The sequence below is a fragment of the Phoenix dactylifera genome, chromosome 10, assembly GCF_051530095.1.
Source record: "Phoenix dactylifera cultivar Ajwa chromosome 10, Ajwa_hap1_PhDact_Kaust_v1.1, whole genome shotgun sequence".
NCBI classification, from domain to species: domain Eukaryota; kingdom Viridiplantae; phylum Streptophyta; class Magnoliopsida; order Arecales; family Arecaceae; genus Phoenix; species Phoenix dactylifera.
This window is the reverse complement of record NC_143199.1, coordinates 25,041,302-25,059,709: the sequence shown is the minus strand read 5'-3', so window position 1 is coordinate 25,059,709 and position 18,408 is coordinate 25,041,302. Positions and strand designations below refer to the sequence as shown.

General features: G+C 38.0%; 1 protein-coding gene across 1 annotated transcript; it reads right to left on the bottom strand.

Moving 5' to 3' along the window:
* Positions 1-365: 365 nt before the first annotated feature.
* LOC103717406 (AT-hook motif nuclear-localized protein 1-like) lies at positions 366-14,782 on the bottom strand. Its single transcript, XM_008805779.5, has 5 exons — positions 13,905-14,782; positions 12,802-12,869; positions 10,069-10,200; positions 3,820-3,981; positions 366-1,003 (listed from the first exon to the last, which is right to left on the bottom strand). The coding sequence occupies exons 1-5, from the start codon at positions 14,332-14,334 to the stop codon at positions 719-721; spliced, it is 1,077 nt and encodes a 358-aa protein (XP_008804001.3). The 5' UTR covers positions 14,335-14,782; the 3' UTR covers positions 366-718.
* Positions 14,783-18,408: the final 3,626 nt, after the last annotated feature.

Genomic DNA, 18,408 nt, shown 5'->3' with positions numbered 1-18,408 from the left:
AGTGAACACAAACCAGATGGTAATCCTTTTCCTTTATCTTTCAAACATCTTTCTCAAGATACATTTTAAATAGACTTCTTTCAATTTTAGCTTGTGGAATTTTACATTTTTTTCCCTCTTCTGTTCCGCTACTTGGTTTCATTTTCTTGCCCAGATGTGCTAACCTCCGGAGGAACAAAAAGATAGCATCAAGATTTCATCACAGTGATAGAATCAAGAATCCATCGTTACAAAATTTACCGACACTGCAAATGATCATATTTAAACACCAGTGTTTAAACACCACTCAAGACATGGTTTCTTGCCCAGATGTGCCAACCTCAGGAGGAACAAAAAGACAGCATCAAGATTTCATCACACTGATAGAATCAAGAATCCATCATTATGAAGTTCACCAACACTACAAATGATTGTATTTAAACACCACTGAATGAAAACCAGGTGTTACAAATATAAATATCAACCAAGCTAGACAACAACAAAGGATAGAGTCAACAAAGTTACAGTTCTGGAGAAGCCTACAGAATCCATATATTAAAGTTCATCCCTTGATGAAAAAAACTAAATGCATGCAAACAAGCCTACAAGACAAGTTAGAGAAGGTGAGTTCCAATCATCAATTGCAACACATGGGAAGGCAGCTGTTACAAAAAGGGTATCTACTTCTGGTCAGTAAGATGCCTCGGAGGTGTGCAACAAACTGACTTTCTGAATAACTTCACCCTCCAGGCAAAGACACGTTAATATCTGTTGTGGAGCTCCTTGTCTCAGGTGTTGACTGTAGAGAAGCAGACCAGCTTTCTCCCCTAAAGGAGGAGGTCGCAAGTTTAGTTTTTGGGGTTGCTGAGCTCCGCTGCCCTTGCACAGTACCATACGCAGCCTCCATCTCTATGCTGGAAATCGGAACTGCAGCTGTTGGTGTTGACACAGTGAAAGTCGCTAATTTTGGCTTCTTGGTTTTCTGCTCCAGCTTGTAGCCTGGCAAAAAGCTTCCCACCACAACCTGATATAAACAAGGGAGAAAAGAACATCGAGTTGATCAAGTAGGTTTCTTAAAATTCTTAAGGTACATGAAGTCCAATCTGAAGAAAAACTGAGCTCATATGAGAATGAAGTGTAACTGAACACAAAGTCCAGAGATATTGTCATGCAAATAAAAACTAGATGACTAACTTTCCTTGGAATATAAAAAAAGTATTATTTTGGTTGCCAACAAGATTCGAAGGTCCTCATAAATGGATGAAGGTTTGGAAAAAGGGCTCTAAAAGCAACTGCAGATGGTTTTGGAGCAAAGTGGTAAAAAAGGAACCCTGTAAAGATATTCTCTATTATTGGAATATGGAGCTACAATATGTGTGGCTGTCTATGTATTTATGCATGTATGTATATGCATGTACCAATGGATACGAGAAAGAAAGCCATCAGTTCTCCAAAATTCATCAAAAATATGAGAAAAATCAAAGAAATAGCGTAGCCCATAAAGCAGCCACATCATCCTTTAAATGGGAAGCACTGTATATCACATGACTAGTTGACACTTTTCTTTGTTTTTAGTGGGGAAGGCAATAATTTAGTGTCCTTTTGCCTCCTCCCAGTTTGTTCCACTCAATTTTGGTATTGTAATCTTCTTCCTACTACTTGTCAATAAATGACAACCCTATTTGCGCCACTTTCTATAAATGAGAACTAACCACACAAACAGAATCCAAAATGTGGTCCTTTTCGGTATCCTAACCTCTTATTTCCAAAACCAAATTAGTTTATAACACAATCCTTTTCAAAAGTATCACAAAACTATTCTCGTTCATGTTGTCTTTGTAGCCTACTTTTTCCTTCTAGTTTTTTAAACATCCGACAGAAACTGAACTCTATTATTTAACCACAGGATCTAAGGTTTAAAGTTTTGGCAAAATGGATCAGTTTTGGCTAAAACTGATCCATTTTGCCAAAACTAACTGGTTTTGACTAACACCTATCTGTTTCAGCAAAAACAGATAAATTTCAATCGAGATTAATGCCAAACAGGCCAAAGTTATCAGTTTCAGACATTTTGGCAGGTTTAGGTTAGATTCAGCAAGTTTGGGTCAGCTGCAGCTGAAACAAGCAAAAAATGCCGCTATCTGTTTCTATTTTTATTTAACAAGTAAATATATTTATTCTTTCTAAAAATCATCAAACACAATTCAACCACACATTTATTTAAGGCTCTGATGATCTTTTTCTTTTAATTCATGTCTAAGCTTTGCTGTTATTGGTGAGCAAAATGCAATATTAACTTATAATCAACATCACAATATGTAAACTAAAGAAGCATGTGCATGTAGGGCAGCCACTTATGACCAAATAAGCCAACTTAACCTGCAGCCAACCCACAGGTTCAAGTTTGACATAAATGGGATTGGGTCATAAATTGTCAACCCAGCCTAACCTATTTATTTAACATGTCCGGTTTAGATTTAGAGTCCTAACCCGTTTAACCTATTTAATAATTAGGTCTGATCATGACCGAACCCGTTTAACCTGATTCAAGTTTATCAAATAGGTTACGCAGGTTAGGTTGGGTTACTTGTTTACTAGAAAGGTCAGATTTGGCTATGGATTTTTGACTTATACTTGACCTAATCCTACTCGATTGCCACCTCTACATGCAAGTATAGTATTTTTACTCAATAAGTTAGTGCATTTATGTGTTTTTAATATGTTAAGCCTAAATACTATTTAACTTCAGTCTAAGACTATTCAAAATACATAAATTACGATTCTAAATAACTTAAAACATAATAAAATGGTGTAAAATAACTTGCCTTAATTGGTTTAATTTTTTCTTATTTGTCCATTTTTTGAGATTTTTTGATCGAAACTCTAAAACTAAACAAAACCACTGAGACTGTCAAAATCAAAACTCTACATAAGGCACAAATAGCAAGCTGACAATGTACAAAGATACCAAGTGGAGATCTCTCTGAATCAAAATATCATACCAACAAGGCTAACATAAAACAAGACTACCCATCCCGTACATTTGTTCTAATTTTTTATAGTGGCCCCATGTCACAATGGAGCAATCTCACCATTGCAACAAGGCCTAACCTTAGCATGCAAACTCCAAAATAAACAAAATTATAAGTCCAACCATTTGGGACCTAAAGGAATCCACTATATTGTGACTATAAAAGCTAAGCCAAGCCACCACAATTGTTGAATCATTCACCACTTCTTTCGCTATAAATTTCCTCCCACCTGGTGACTTTGTTTATCTTGCCTACACTTATACCATCTGGACATGCTAAGACTCGATCACCCGCTCCTTTTGTTTTTCTCTCCCTTTGACCATTCTTTTTCCTTCCATAAAGTCATAACAAGATTGTCCTCCCTTCTCCTTTTCTTCTATAACTATTCTAGCATTAGTATAGAGCATAGGAATCGAGCATGAGAAAAGATAGAAAATGATCCAAGAACAAAGGGAACTAGCTGCCATGCTGATCTTCTCTCTTCAAAAGAATTTGGAATTGGCGGAGCAGATGCCACCATCCCATCTTATTCGAAAGAGCTCCCAGCCCCACCGGCTCTACTAAGCCCCATCATCATCTGCATTATATATGTTTAACAAAAAAGCTGTATTTTTTTCTCATTAGTGTACATATTACTTCATATAACTTTCATTTCTATGGCTCTCTTTATCCCATAACTTGATAACTATCAAGAGATTTATTGATAATAGACAACAAAAAGCTTTTTAAACAAGGGCAATATGTGAAGACTTCAACAGGAAGAAAGCATTTAAAGCATCTTGCATCTTGTTGTGTTCAACAGTGTTACCTGCACAGGACTAGCAGCCACGAGTAGACCAGCAACTCCTCCCCCAACAACACGACCATCTGGGCTTGCCAGAGAAACACTCATCCCACCAGATCGACTCCTAGTTCCTCCATTCTCGGTCGGCATGAATGATCCTGATAAGGAGAGCAACTCAAAGCGGCCCTACAAAATCAGCCAGTGGAATAAAGTGGATCATTAAATAGCAGCAGAAGAGGCAGCAGCGATGCGGACAAACACATGCATGCACAGAATGGGGAATGTTGAAATCTATATTGTAGGCACTGAAGTCCAGATTTGGGATGAAAGGATTCACTAGAAAAGTGTTATGTGTCAACAAATTAGACCCTTTTCATTTGCTGAAAGCAGATTGACCAGGGAATTAAGGTTGTGTTCTTCTAAGATCCCATTCTCCCTTGAAATCCAAACTGTTTATCTTAATAATGAGCTCCAAGCCTTTTTTCTAATAGGGGTCAGCTTTCGGGAGCATTATGGCCAATCAAAGTTAAAAAAAAAACATCTTACAGTCAGCAGAAAATCTAACAGCCCTTAATGAATTGGTGCCAATTTCCGAATTAAGGTGGACTCATCATCATTCCAGGAAGACCAACCAGCAGGAAAGGAGACCTATCTCATTCTGCAATTTAAACTATTTTAACCCAGAGAAGATGCTCCAAGATTTCCTAGAGTTAATAGTCTAGATGAAGTGGGAAGGATAAAAGGTTTGACATGGTAATCATCCATGAGATATAAATTGCAATCCTAATAATATGCATCCATTTCTTGGATAAATTAGCATAAAACAAAGAAATTCAAGAAGAAATATAGAAGGCAAAAGAAGATTTCTAACTTGTAGCCATACTTGCATTTACAAAAGCTTCAATGTAGTAGAGAAAAATGGAATTGCAAGTCCGTGTGTGCATGCGACAATGTGTGTGAGCAAGAGAGAGCACGGTTTGAGCCCACAAGTTACGATTGCAAAATACATAATCGGCCATCAGACTTATGAATCTACACAGTAATGGAAAACATGTAAAATATAAAAACCGAAGCTAAACTGTGTTTGCACGTCAATATATTAGAATAAGCCAGATGCAATGCATGCAGGCGGAAACATACAACCTCCCATGTGGAGCCTCCTGCACCATTCAAGAGTTTTCTTTTGATCCAGGAGAATCACCAGACTTGATGTGGACCACTTGGACCACTATGAGTATTTAGGAAGATCACCAAATTTGAGTATTTAGGAGGATCACCAAACTTGATGTAGATCATTTTAGCCACTACGAGTATCTAAGGAGATCACCAAACTCGATATGGATCATTCTGACCACTATGAGTATTCAAAAAGATCACTAGACTCGATGTGGACCATTTTGACCACTACGAGCAGAGCTGGATAGGATTCAGAAGCGAGATCCGCCACATCGGAAAGCCGAGTCGCATGCCAAACTTCCGGAGGCCATAACTTGATCATACAATGCTTGATTGAAACGATCTTTTTTTTTTTTTGGAAATTGAGTATCTTTACGAGATCTACAACTTTGGGCCAACCTCCTAGAAGATTGAATCGGACCGAAATTCCATCATTTAGGCTCCGAAACGGACGGGTCAAACCAAAAATTTTCTTTTCGGATAAGACTTTGACCGGACGTAATTCTCTATCCGAGAAAAATCAGGTGGAGCGACATAAGATAGGGTTGATGTAGAAGTCGAGATGTACTTTCTCGAGAGTTTTAGCTTTTTTTACTAGAGATATCTATTTTAGGAAAAAAAGTCATACTACAATTAGGAAGAGAAATCCGACCCAAATTGTATTAGGGCAGACCTCACATTATAATAGCGGCTATGTACCTCATTTTTTTAATGATCAATGAAAAAAAAGGACTTAAAGCCCTACTTTCGAGATTCCTCCATCTTCTAGTTTTTTTTTGAGAGATTCAAATTAAGCATGTTGAAAATCTTCCTTCTTCCCTATCGAATTAAGTTGGTATCAGAGCTTCGGTCCTTTACATCTATGAAAGCTTTAGTGCATGGCCCAAATATGCGAACGGTACAAGCAATCAGGAGGACTATCCGTGCTTGAAGTATATTGAAGGACAAAGGCGAGTATGGCTGTTACTTCTACCTCGACGGATGATGAGATGATGGAAAAGTCTCACACAATGAGAGGAGAAAATAGCCTAACTCACTGAGATCATGTCTCGATTGGCGAGGCCTCAACACAAGCATCAACAACTCTATCTTCGAGCAAAACCAAGTGGTTTAGCCATAAGACAGAGAAGCACGCATTTTTTTATCTTCAATTCTGATTTAGCAGGAGCTAAATCCTTTAAACAAGAAGTGCTCTGATCCAGAAGAATCACCGGACTCGATGTGGACCAGTTTGGCTACTACGAGTATTCAAGAGGATTACTAAACTCAACATGGATCACTTTGGCTACTACGAGTATTTAAAAGGATCACCAAACTCGATGTGAATTACTTTGGCCACTACGAGTATTCAGGAGAATCTTCGGACTCGATGTGGACCACTTTGATCACTACAAGCGAGGTTGGACAAGATTTAAAAGCGAGATCCGCCACATCGAAAAGCCCAGTAGCAGGCCAAACTTATAGAGGCCATAATTTGGTCATACGATGCCCGATTGAGATGATCTTTATTTTGAAATTAGATATCTTTTCGAGATCTACAACTAGAAGGTTGAATTAGGATGAAATTCCGCCGTTAGACCCCGAAACGGGCTGGTCAAACCGAAAGTTTCCTTTTTGGGTAAAACTTTAACCAGGCATAGCTCTTTATCTAATAGAAATCTGGTGGAGTGACGAAGGCAGAGTTGATGTAAAAGTCGAGATCTACTTTCTTGAGATTTTTAGCTTTTTTTTTTTACTAGAGATGTCTATTTTAGAAAAATGAGTCCTACAAGAATTAGGAAGAGAAATCCGACTCAAATTGTGTTAGAGCAGACCTCATATTATAAATAGAGGTTATGTACCTCATTTTTTTAAGAAATTAATGAAAAAAAATTTAAAGCCTTACTTTCGAGATTCGTCCATCTTCTTTTAGTTTTCTTTTGAGAGATTCATGTTGAGCGAGTTGAAAAAAATCTTTCTTCTCCAGGATTGGATCACTTTTAATAGTAAAATAGATAAAGATAAATTGTGAATTACTATGCAACTAGACAATACTTAGTCCTGCTAATGTTATAACCATACTGTAAATGTTAGTAGCAAACTAAGATCATTTATTTGGGATCAACCTTTTGAATTAAGTTTCTAGTGAAACCACTTAATGATACGGAGGGAATGCATCATCTAATATCTAAGGATGCAAATGGGTTAAGAAGACTAGGATGTAACCTGAACCCAACTGTACCTGAAGTTCTAAACTCTGGATTCCAACTAGGCTAGTGATCGATCTAGTAGAATTAGCCCCACCCAATTTGACCCAACAAATTAAATAGCATAGAGGTAGAACTAAGCACCAATTTAAACCTGGCACTGAATTTCCATTCGAACTCAACTTGTTGGGTAGATGTATCAGATCAAAGTCTTAATCATGCGGCTCAAATCCAATTTGGATCTGACCTAGATCAACTGAACTAACAGGAACCAAACCCTTGGCATCTCAAATTCATCTAGAGAGTAAAAACATCATCATTCCTATTTTAATGTTTATTAAATCCTATTCTAGGTAACACATGGTCCAACATATACACTACTAATAATGGACTGAGTAATGCAAAAAGAGAACACAATAATGCAATTCAAAATTAAGGAAAGAAAAAGTAAAGATGAATACTTCCTGGTAGCAATGCATGACATTATATAACATGAAAATTGTATAATAAAGCCATATATGCAATCAAGATACATCGTATCAAATACTGAAGTTGTGTTACAAAGTCACATGTGCAATGCAAGTTCTTAATAGTCAATAAATAACTTCTGTTGGATGGGAAAAAATTTCATACATTATAGCCTCCTAATACTTCGCACATCGAAAGCATATAACTGAATTGAAGGCTTGTTCCGAATCCAGAAAGTGGTGAAACCATTAGTAGTTCATCATGTTAATAAATATGTGCGCTCCTACTCGATATTGTTGGAAGCCTCTCATATTTCTCCTTTTGTAATTGACTAGACTGATAATGAGAGCAACTATGGCAATATTTAGATGAATTTCAATTGTTTGAATATGACTTACTGGGCAACAGATGGACGTCCAGAGAACCTCCTCAAAAGTTTTTGTTATTATATAGTAGAGATTTTAAAATGGTTTCACATACCAGAAAAGGCATTTGGATACAGCCAGAGGAGGATACACGTTACCACGAAATAATCCTCCTTTAAAAGAGTAACTCCATTGAAGGAGGCTTACCATCCAACTGAAAATATCTACCAGCCTATAGCAGTCTTAACACCTTAGGCAAAAGAAAGCCATTGATCACAGAGGAGACATGTTCGAGCCTGCAAACTCTGAAATGATACAGCTCGGGTGTTGGCTAGTGAATGATGGGATTAGGTAGTCCAAGCCCTTCGTGTTTGGTAAAATTTCAAAGTGGAAAAAGTACATGTGTGTGTAATATGTTCCATACCAGTGACTTGTTGACACAATACAGAGGGGTGTGTCATGCCCAGAATAATATCACCTTGTACATGGGCTCATATACAGCGTCTAACAAAAGTGTTTTACTTAGAATATAAGTTGATCATTTTTCCTAGATCCCTTCTATATATCCTTTGAGCAATCAACTGCTCCACGATGTGAAGGATAAACCCTAGACTTGACAGCATAAGTTTTCATGATTTCTTGAATTTTTATTAATATCATAATTTTTTTAATGATGTATATGTGTAACAAAATAAGCAATGTACCACATTTTTTCACTTAATATTCAAAATTAGATTACCAAATCCTAAAAATGAGCAAAGAGACTTTAGATCAAATTACTTATAATTACTATAATTATGTAAATAAATGTTAGCGGTCATTAGATAAACTTAGTTATAAAGATGTAATCACAAGTTATTTGCTATGTCCTCACACTAAACTATTCTGCTTAATTGTATAATACATTTGAGTCACGTCAAGTCACTGAGATCTCAATTTCTTTAAGTAGGACATTCATTGGAAGCATGAGAATATTTACATATATGGGGAAATTGGTTCCATTGGAGATGTAAAGATTGAACTTTGTCAGCATGGGTCAATATAGAAAGAAGAAATAAAAGGTTAGTGGATGCAACGAGGTGAAAAGATGATGGCAGATCAAAATAATGGGGGGAAACTATGGAGGAGTCAGAAAACATAAAGCAGGTAAAGCACGGTATTCAAAGCACTCATGCATCAACAAATATAAGCAAGGTCAAGAGTGGAAAAAACCCTAAGATATGGAGGAGGCTCAATATTAGCTCCTACTAACTCCTTGGGGGCCCATTACTAGCACATAGTCCTCAGATGTCAAACCCTACTTTGACTAGTTTGAAGTCCAGTGAGCACCCATTCATTAGAAAAACATATACATATTCACCTATAAAATTCCTCTATCCTACAACTTATAATCATTTACATTTGGAGTTATTTTTTTTAAAAAGGCTTTCATGAGTCTACTTGGTACCAACATATGCCTCGTTTGTCCTAACTTAATTCAACTACTAATATTGTGCTGTTTTCCTCATTGATCATCTATTCACTTAAATTCACACCAGACAGATATCTATTTTCATATGTGGATCTCATTATCTAGTCTCTCCCGCACCACTGATTTCATCTTTGTTTCAATCTAGTCTTCTTGGTCAATTAATTAAGTCAGCATGCTGTTATCATTCTATCATACGTTCTCATATGACTTTCAGGCTCCTATTTTCCATTTGATATAAGTTTAATGCATCTCTATTATAGAGTTCTGCTAAAAAATTTCTAGGAGTTGAGTTAGTGACCATGCAGAGTCTCTATGAATAAAACCCAAATATGATCATATATTCACTTTCCAAGTCTAATTCTTTTATTTATTAGTTGAATGTCCTAATGTAGAACATATCTCTATCTCTTCCAAAGATCGATTATTTTATACGAAGGCATAGAAAATAGTCATCAAACCTAACCTTATTTATCCAAAGTAAAAAAAAAATGTTGGTTGAGGCAGAAAGTGAGGATGAATTAATGAATGCTAAGTTTAAGCAGTTCAACTATGGCTCAGAATTCAAAACATCACCATAAATTTCATAGGGACAGATCAGTTTTCAAACCTCGTAAGTCAGTGTACCACCAGAGGAATCAGGTTGACGAAGTGTAACATTTGATATGATGCCATTAGCAGATAGAATACAAATAGCCTGAGGCCCTTGTTGAGAAAATGATATGATCTTCATAGTAACATCCTAGAACAATTGTAAAGGCAAATTAACAACAATTCACAACAATAAAGGGTTTTACTAATGGTGAAGACTAAAAATATAATATTTTATAACAAGATTTGCAACCACTTCTACTACCATTTGTGAAAAAGAATACCACTGCTAAAAAGGACTTTATTGTGTCATATTTTATGAAACATCACACTTTGATTAACCAAAGAATCAATGTTTTTCTCTCAACATTATAAACAAATATCCAAAAATAACCTCAGAAAGCATCGATTTTTTACGCACAAAAAAAGAATCTATCAGATGTTCAAAAAACCCAAAAGTTTGTAAAACAATCTAAAGATGTTGCAGTCACAATATTCATTTGACAACATGCTATCCATTATGTTCTCTCCGAGCAACATGCAAATGCAATGGAAGCATCATCTCCCCAAAACAATAAAGATGTGCAATAAAAGAAAATAATCATCATCAGAAGGCAATTGTGGACACAATTAGTGTAATCATGGTCTCCATAACATATGACTCTTGATCACTTGCATGAGAGCATAGCTGGCGTAAGCTTTTCAAATAGGTAAGAATTGTACATAAGCCTAAGGGAACCTTGATCATCAATAGGCTGCAAAGTGGCAATACAGTGATCACACTAATGTCTATAGTCTTGTAAGCATGTTCTTTGAACCAGCCAACCAAACACCGATTAAAAAATTGTACGGAGTTAACATGTACAATATGTCAAGGCTTCGCATCAACAAATGCAAATACCACTGACTAATTTAAATCATCAGTACTGAAGTTTATTATATTAAGAGAAAAAAGAATAAATACAAACTTCCACATGGTTGCTTAATCACTGATATAAAATTGGCAAAATCACCAATACTATGTCTACATGTTTCCTTTGACAGACTAATGAGGACTAAAGTAAAAGCTATAAAACAAGGTTTTAGTTGAGAAGGAAGGAAATAATGGGAAAAGAAAACTAAGATTGGGATATTGAGAAACAAAGGAAATCTCTTCGAAAAATTTCTCCTTGTTAAGGAAACCATGAGGTGCTAGGATTGATGCCAACTAATTTTATTTGTGCATTACGTATATGCATACATTTTGATCACATCTTCATGTCTAAATTTCCTGCTAGGCTAACAATCACCAGAAAGGTACTTGGTGAATTAAAATTTTCTGGTTGAAATTCATAATTGCGATTTACCAAATTAAGATAAAACAATTTTGTCAGAGCAAACCAAGAAAGAATTTTGATGGTTCCCCCAGACTAGCTCAATCAACCAACAAAATAAGTAAACCAATGATTCCATTATCCTTAAGAGTACTTGAGGAATTGTAGAATATTAAGAAAAATGAAAAGTGACGACGATATGAAAGAATAAGAAAGCCCATTATGTTGCAAGATATGGAAATAAATTCACCACATGTATTGACATTACATGTGAAAAATGATGTGTAAGTGTAGGTCCGGATTAATTTTGAAAAGAGAAATCTTCAAAGTTACTCAGTAAGGGTTCTCTCTAGTTTTTAATTATTTCATAAAGAGTTATCAATATTCTTAAGTATAATGTAATAACCTAAGTTTAACATACTACATAAATTAGTTAGTAGGCTTTCAGAATTAAAACTTCCACATGCCCCAAACTCCAATAAGATAACTACACAAGGCCACGTGGCAAATATGACTTACTTTTTAAACATTGTTGCCAACATATCTAGCCCTAGAGGTCAAATGAAACATCAATATCCTGCCCAGAAATAGGATTGGTGTGATTCTTGGTGCATTTATTGAAAAAATGGATCTTTAATCTTTTTAACGTCTAATAAGCCTGGTATCATTCATATAGGAAGCTCCACTGATTCAGAATTAAAACTTCCACATGCCCCAAACTCCAATAAGATAACTACACAAGGCCACGTGGCAAATATGACTTACTTTTTAAACATTGTTGCCAACATATCTAGCCCTAGAGGTCAAATGAAACATCAATATCCTGCCCAGAAATAGGATTGGTGTGATTCTTGGTGCATTTATTGAAAAAATGAATCTTTAATCTTTTTAACGTCTAATAAGCCTGGTATCATTCATATAGGAAGCTCCACTGATCCATTGAAATGCATGATTGAAAAGGTCATTGCTATTCACAAGACATCTTAGTCTTTGAAATTAGATGAAAATATTTCCAAACTTCTAAATTGGGGTTTCCTTAAGCTTTATACTTAAAAAAATAAATATAGCAGGATAAAAGTATTATCCATTGCCTAGAAAAGTCCTATAAAAGACTTCTAAAAGTGACAATCTCAAATTATATAAACAAGGCATGTTTTTTTTTTTTTTTTTGGTTGGGGGGGGGGGGGGGGGGGGTATCACCTAATCTGTATATTATTTTTGTGCATGTCATTGCCGTTAAAAATATCAAATGATTAGAAAAAAAGACCTTCCATGTAGTAACCCAGGGATAAACAATATGATATAGAGAAAAGATGCATGGTAGACAGTGCAATGGAAAACATGGTAGATACTACAATATATAAGAAGAGGGTATTTTGCCGATTTTTAACATTCGGTGATGAATATGAAAGATTTCTCTAAGTTTATGCTAGCAATACCTCGCCAGCTGCAACAGTGATGACATGAGGTGTGAAATTTGCACCAGCAGAGCATGCAACCATTTCACCTGCATTAAGAATGTATTAATTATGAGTGAACCAACCTATGCGTACTTGAGAAAAAAAATGTGTAAGGACAAAGGTCTTGTAAAAATCACACTCCTTTAATAGTTTAAGATGAACTAACCATACAAATTTTACACAAGCGATTTGAATGTTTAGGAGGAAAAGAAAACATTAACCAGCTGAAGCAGTATTCAAAAATCGATTTCTTGAAATCATCAGACTTAGACTTCCTAAAGGAGAGGGAATACTGCCTGACAGTCTCTTCGTCTGATTCGAGGTCCCATCATTAACAGAACATCAGTAAGACCTCATCCACAGTCCTCCAATAGAACCAAATATGGACAGTACAAGCAATTCCTAGATCTTAATCAGGTTCCAACAACCTACAAAGGAAGGCAACTAGAATTTTAACCCCGCTCACTTTTCATGGTTTTGACAACAATTCAACCCACATCAGTATAAGAAACTTACAAATTTCACCTATAACCAGAGTCACCAAGATTCAGATTCTCAGTTCCCCAAACCCACCCCACAAAACTTGCCTTTCCCCAGAAGAAAGGACCCCCATTTCTTGGAAGATCTGATGCAAGAGATCTTATCTAGCGGTCCCACACACTAATTCCAGCAACTTACCTCTGAACTCACTGGTCTAGAGTTACAGATCAAATTCGACTGCAAGCAGAAAGGAAGACAGGGACAAGAAACATATATACAGCACATAAGACCAATAAAGGGAAGTAAATATTGTCATGTCAGTTAGAAAAGTTCCAGGAAAACCAAAACTAACATGAATTGCAGCAGAAAGGGACTCATTTGACACGAAAAAATCTAATATTTTACCAAATCTAAACAACAATCCCAAATAGCATACCGTAATATTATAATAAAATTCACAAAAATCAGACAAATTCAAAAAATTGTAGAAGAATATCTAAGCATCAGATCATCTTCAGAGCTACAGCACCAATATATCCTAAATCGAACTCAAATACCATGAAAATAGAAGGGGTAAGAGGTAAGATGTAATAATTTCACACCTGAAGACTCTAACTCAAACCCATACTGTTGCTTGCTAACAAAACCCCCTGGCCGCCCTCTACCCCGCTTCATCGCCGCCCCCACCGCCGCCACGGTCTGGTACTCCCCCGCCGGCACCGAGGCCGAGATCGGCACCGGGTTCAGCGGCAGCAACAAGCTCCCGTCAGGCCCGTACTTCCTCGGCCTCCCCCGCTTCTTCTTCATCACCGGCGTCGCCAGGCTCACGGACGCCGGCCCCACGGGTACCGCCGCCGGAGGCGGCCTCGGGACCTCCACCGCCGGAACAGCGGCAGCCGTCGCGCCGCCCTGGCCAGACTCCTCCGTCTTCGCCATCATCGGCGCCGCCGACGGCGGGAAGCTCCCAGCGGTCTCCACCGCCGCCGTCGTAACCGCCACCGCAGCAGGCGTGTCTCCTTCCCTCCCTTCCATGCATAGATAAACCCCACGAAACCCTAGAAATCTCGGCGCTTGATCAGTAGTTCAAGGGCCGGATGGAGACCTCTCGACCGTCCGATTCGGGGACCTAGCTCCAGCTCTCGCCATTGGAGAGGAGAGGAGAGCTCGAGGACAAGAGAGCCATCTCGAAACCAAAATAAAAAAATCCTCTCGGACCTGGTACCGATTTCCACTCAACCGGTCGGAGAAGACAGCAGTGTCGGAAAACCGCCACGAAGTTCGCCGGCGGTCTTCGGAAACAGATGGAGCGAAGATGGGAGAAGACTCGGAAGAGAGGCGAGAGAAATGGAAAGTTTAAAAAAAAAAGAAAGAAAAGATTGATAAAAAGGATAAAATGAAAGATATAAAAAAATAATATTATAATATTATAATCTGAGGGGCTACGAAAATCGAAATATGCGTTTGTGATGGGAAATACTTCTTTTCTTCCGTCCATTATGGGGGAGATAATAAACAAAGAAATGGGTAGAATTGGAAAAAAAAGACTTTTTTTTTGTTTTATTATTTTTATATTTTTTATTTTCAATTATGATTCTGGATTTAACGCTGGGAGGCAATCAAGCAAACGTGTCGGAGACCCGCTTTTTGCTTACCACTCTTTGTCCCTTTTCTCGAACTAAGAACTTTAAAAAAGGAGATCACGAACGTGCCCTCGTAATTCAAATTAGTTTCTATAATGCCACGCTATTCGTCGTTACTTTCGCGTGCTCTTCCTTTTGGCTTCTAGCGTGCTTCCACCATGCCCGATTCTCGTCACCCCAGGTGAGCCTTCGTTGGTCGACCGCTCACCGAGCATGAGTTGAATCCAAACCGGATCCTGGAGTGGATCCGCTTACGAGTTTTGCGGCGAGTGGTGCGGTGAAGCTGCTCAAGCTTGGCTTGGCGTACAAAGTAATCAAGCTCGAGTCAAATTTAAGCAACTTGACATTATGTTCAGGCCTGGCATGTCCTTATATTAAACTAGACTTGAGCAAAATCTTGGTGAGATTCTGATTGTTGTTGTTACTACTGCTGCGAACCAAATCATTTAGGCTCAGCTCAAGCTGTCAAAAATGTTTTAAGTTCGCTAGGCAAATGAGCTTGTTAGATCATATCTATTAGCTTAAATAGTGGACCAATCCAACCATTAATCGATACACAAAAATCGACAAAAAGACAAAAAAAAAGGCGGACAATACCGATGTGTCTGTATATATTAGTTTGCGGTTGGACTAGCGTACTAGTTCAACAAAATTAAAAATTTTATAATGAGCTTGAGCCCGAGCCATCTTTAACTAGCTTTAGCTAAGCCCACAATCTGCTGGCAAGGAGCTTGATTACTGCTTTACAAATTATAAATCTGATTGATCTCAAATCAGATTATATTGAGATTTGAAATTTGTAAAAAATATAAAATATATAAATAAATCTATTTTATTCTATAAGCTCAAGTTTTGGTGGATTCAACTTGGTATCAAAGAAAAAAAAGATCCTGAATTAGAATCCTATCTTTATTTTTTATTAAAAAATTTACATGTTGGGCCATCTATTCAAGGAAAGTCAAAACTCAATGCCCGGATGATTTTTGGGGTCAAAACCAAACGATATTTGAGCGAGGTTGGGATCTTGGGTGATTGGATCTAAGGTGGGACCCAGGTGGTCGCAGAAGGGTCTGGTGGTCGGTGGTCAAAGGTTATGATTGGATAATGCTTGGAGAACGGTACTTTGGGGGGAAGTGGTGGTCAACTCGAGAGCGGCGGCGGCAACGGGAGGATTTGGGTCAGACAGAGAGGAAGGCTGCTGGGTTGGATCAGCAGGCAGCTTCAGGACATGATGTCGTAGTTGTTCGGGTCCATGGGCGAGAGAAAAAGCTTACGTTAAGGGACAGTGATCGACCAGAACTTTTGGTGTATCAGCATGCATCAGCATCGTTGAGAGGGAAGGACATGAGCCAGAAATATGTTACTGATGTGGCTCTTTGTCTTTTTCGTCAGCCTGATCTCAAGAAGACCCACATGAAAGAGCAATTCTTGATGCGCCTTACACTATCAAAGTTCAAAGCTGCTGGTCGAGTCTCATTTCCTCGCCATAGCAAAGATATGGCCTAGGTCTAATTATTAGGTGGACCAGTTCAATAAGTGTTGAAAATAATATTATTTAGAAATTACATAGCAGAAGCCGAGGTGGATGTCGATCGAGGACTTTCTATGTTTTCTGGAGGCTTCTTAACGGGAGCCTGATTTTGTGAAGAGGGGGACTTGTGCAACCTACCTGGCCTATCATTGTTGGCTATATAGGAATGCCCGAGTTTTTGAGAGAGGCAATACTTCTCCGAGGATGGTGGCAGATGGAGCTCTACTGCATGCGGCGGAGATTCTCGGTACTATTGAGCTTTCGCCTTCAGAGACGACTAGAGAAATTTGGAGCTTTTATTCTGCTCTTGCAGCGTCTAGGACTGTGCTCATCTCTTGGGTGCCCCCATCCTCTGGCTTTCTAAAGGTGAATTTTGATAGTAGCGTTGGTAAGGGCGAGAGCTGTGGAGGCGTGGAGTTTGTTATCCGAACCATGATGCCAGATTGGTGGTGGCCGAGAGTTAGCGTATCTTCGAAATGTCTGCTGTTTGTGTTGAGCTCAGAGCTGCTTGGGAGAGCATCACCTTCGCGAGGTGTGTGCTGGGTGCAAATCGGATCCTCCTCGAGGGGGACCCGGCCACGGTGATCGAGTGGGTTTGAGGTCGGGGCGGTGCTGCGAAGGGGAGGCCGTTGTTCCACGACATCCATAGACTTCTAAGGGAGTGTGGCTCTTACCTAGCCATGCATGTCTACAGAGAGGCAAATGGCGCTACTGACTGGGTTGTCTTTTTTGCTGCTTACCACTTCGATGGCTTTGTATGGAGAAATCAAGGACCCCAGCTCGAGCCACTATGTGGTCTACTGTTTTCTGATTTTGTTGGTCGCATTCACGCCCGTTGCGTGTGAGGCGCCGTTGTACCAAAAAAAAATTGCTACATCGTTATTATAGAATAGTGTTATAAAATAATAATCTACTAAAATGAATTCAGAAGATTGAAAAAACTCTGCCTAGATTGAGGCGTGTGATGCACACTGCCCTAAGAATGCGATTTACCTCCTACATACAGGTATGTGGCGATCTCGTTCTAAGGTACAACAATCTGGCTTAGCCCAATCCTCCTCTAACAAGCACGATTGCTAGAGAGGCTTAAGCCAATTGACTTCTTCATATGCTTAAAAAATAAAAAAAGATAAAAGGAAAAAAAAAATTAAGAGCAAAAGAACTCTATTTATGGAAGAAACTCTTTAGAGAAGATAGAGCACTAATGAATAAGAGAGAGATTGGATTATTTTAGATTATCCCGAAGAAGTTTATTTATAAACTCTATCCGGACAACTGAAGAGATGTGATAATTCTAAAGATACATAATATTTTGGAAACACCATATCTTTTCAGAACCAACTTTCTCTTATAAAGAGTTACAACTCTTCCAAAAGAAGCATCCAACAAATTGAAAATCATAAAGTTGAATATCTGGGCAACTTAAACTATACAATAGGCGAGGTGTACTGTGGAGTGTTGATAGTATCGGAACCATAGTAGATTAGACCTTGAACTAGGTTTTTTTGACTCAGACTTCTACTTATCACACAAATAGTATAGCTCAATTGAGTCTTTGTGTGGCCAGCGCCATTTAAAGGCCTTACGCTTAGTACCTTGATTTTTCATGAAAATTTTGTTAGGGTTAGCCCAACCCCTAATCACAATCTATATAATATTTCTCACATAGGTAAGTCTTCCAAAAATATTTGTGACCTAATACCCTACAGAATTTCTATCTTGAACTTATTAAGAGTATAACTCAACCTTTCTAAAATATTTTTTGTCACTGACAAGAGTATTCATCATAGGGATGAAAGGAGTATACTTCGAAAAAATGTGCTTTGACACAATCACTCAATCGGCTTCATTTCTATCGTATTGAACTGCCTTTATGAGATTTCCAATCATAGAGGTTAGGTATCCACTATCGGTGACCAAATAGTGGGCTTAAGC

Bases quoted from the DNA above. Each gene is read 5' to 3' on its own strand.
- LOC103717406 (XM_008805779.5), bottom strand. From the start codon at position 14,334: ATGGAAGGGAGGGAAGGAGACACGCCTGCTGCGGTGGCGGTTACGACG. The intron at 12,870-13,904 runs GTGTGAAATTAT...TTCTTAATGCAG, and splicing joins GTTTGAGTTAGAGTCTTCAG to GTGAAATGGTTGCATGCTCT. The intron at 3,982-10,068 runs GTTTGAAAACTG...CTGATTTTGTAG, and splicing joins GTGGTACACTGACTTACGAG to GGCCGCTTTGAGTTGCTCTC.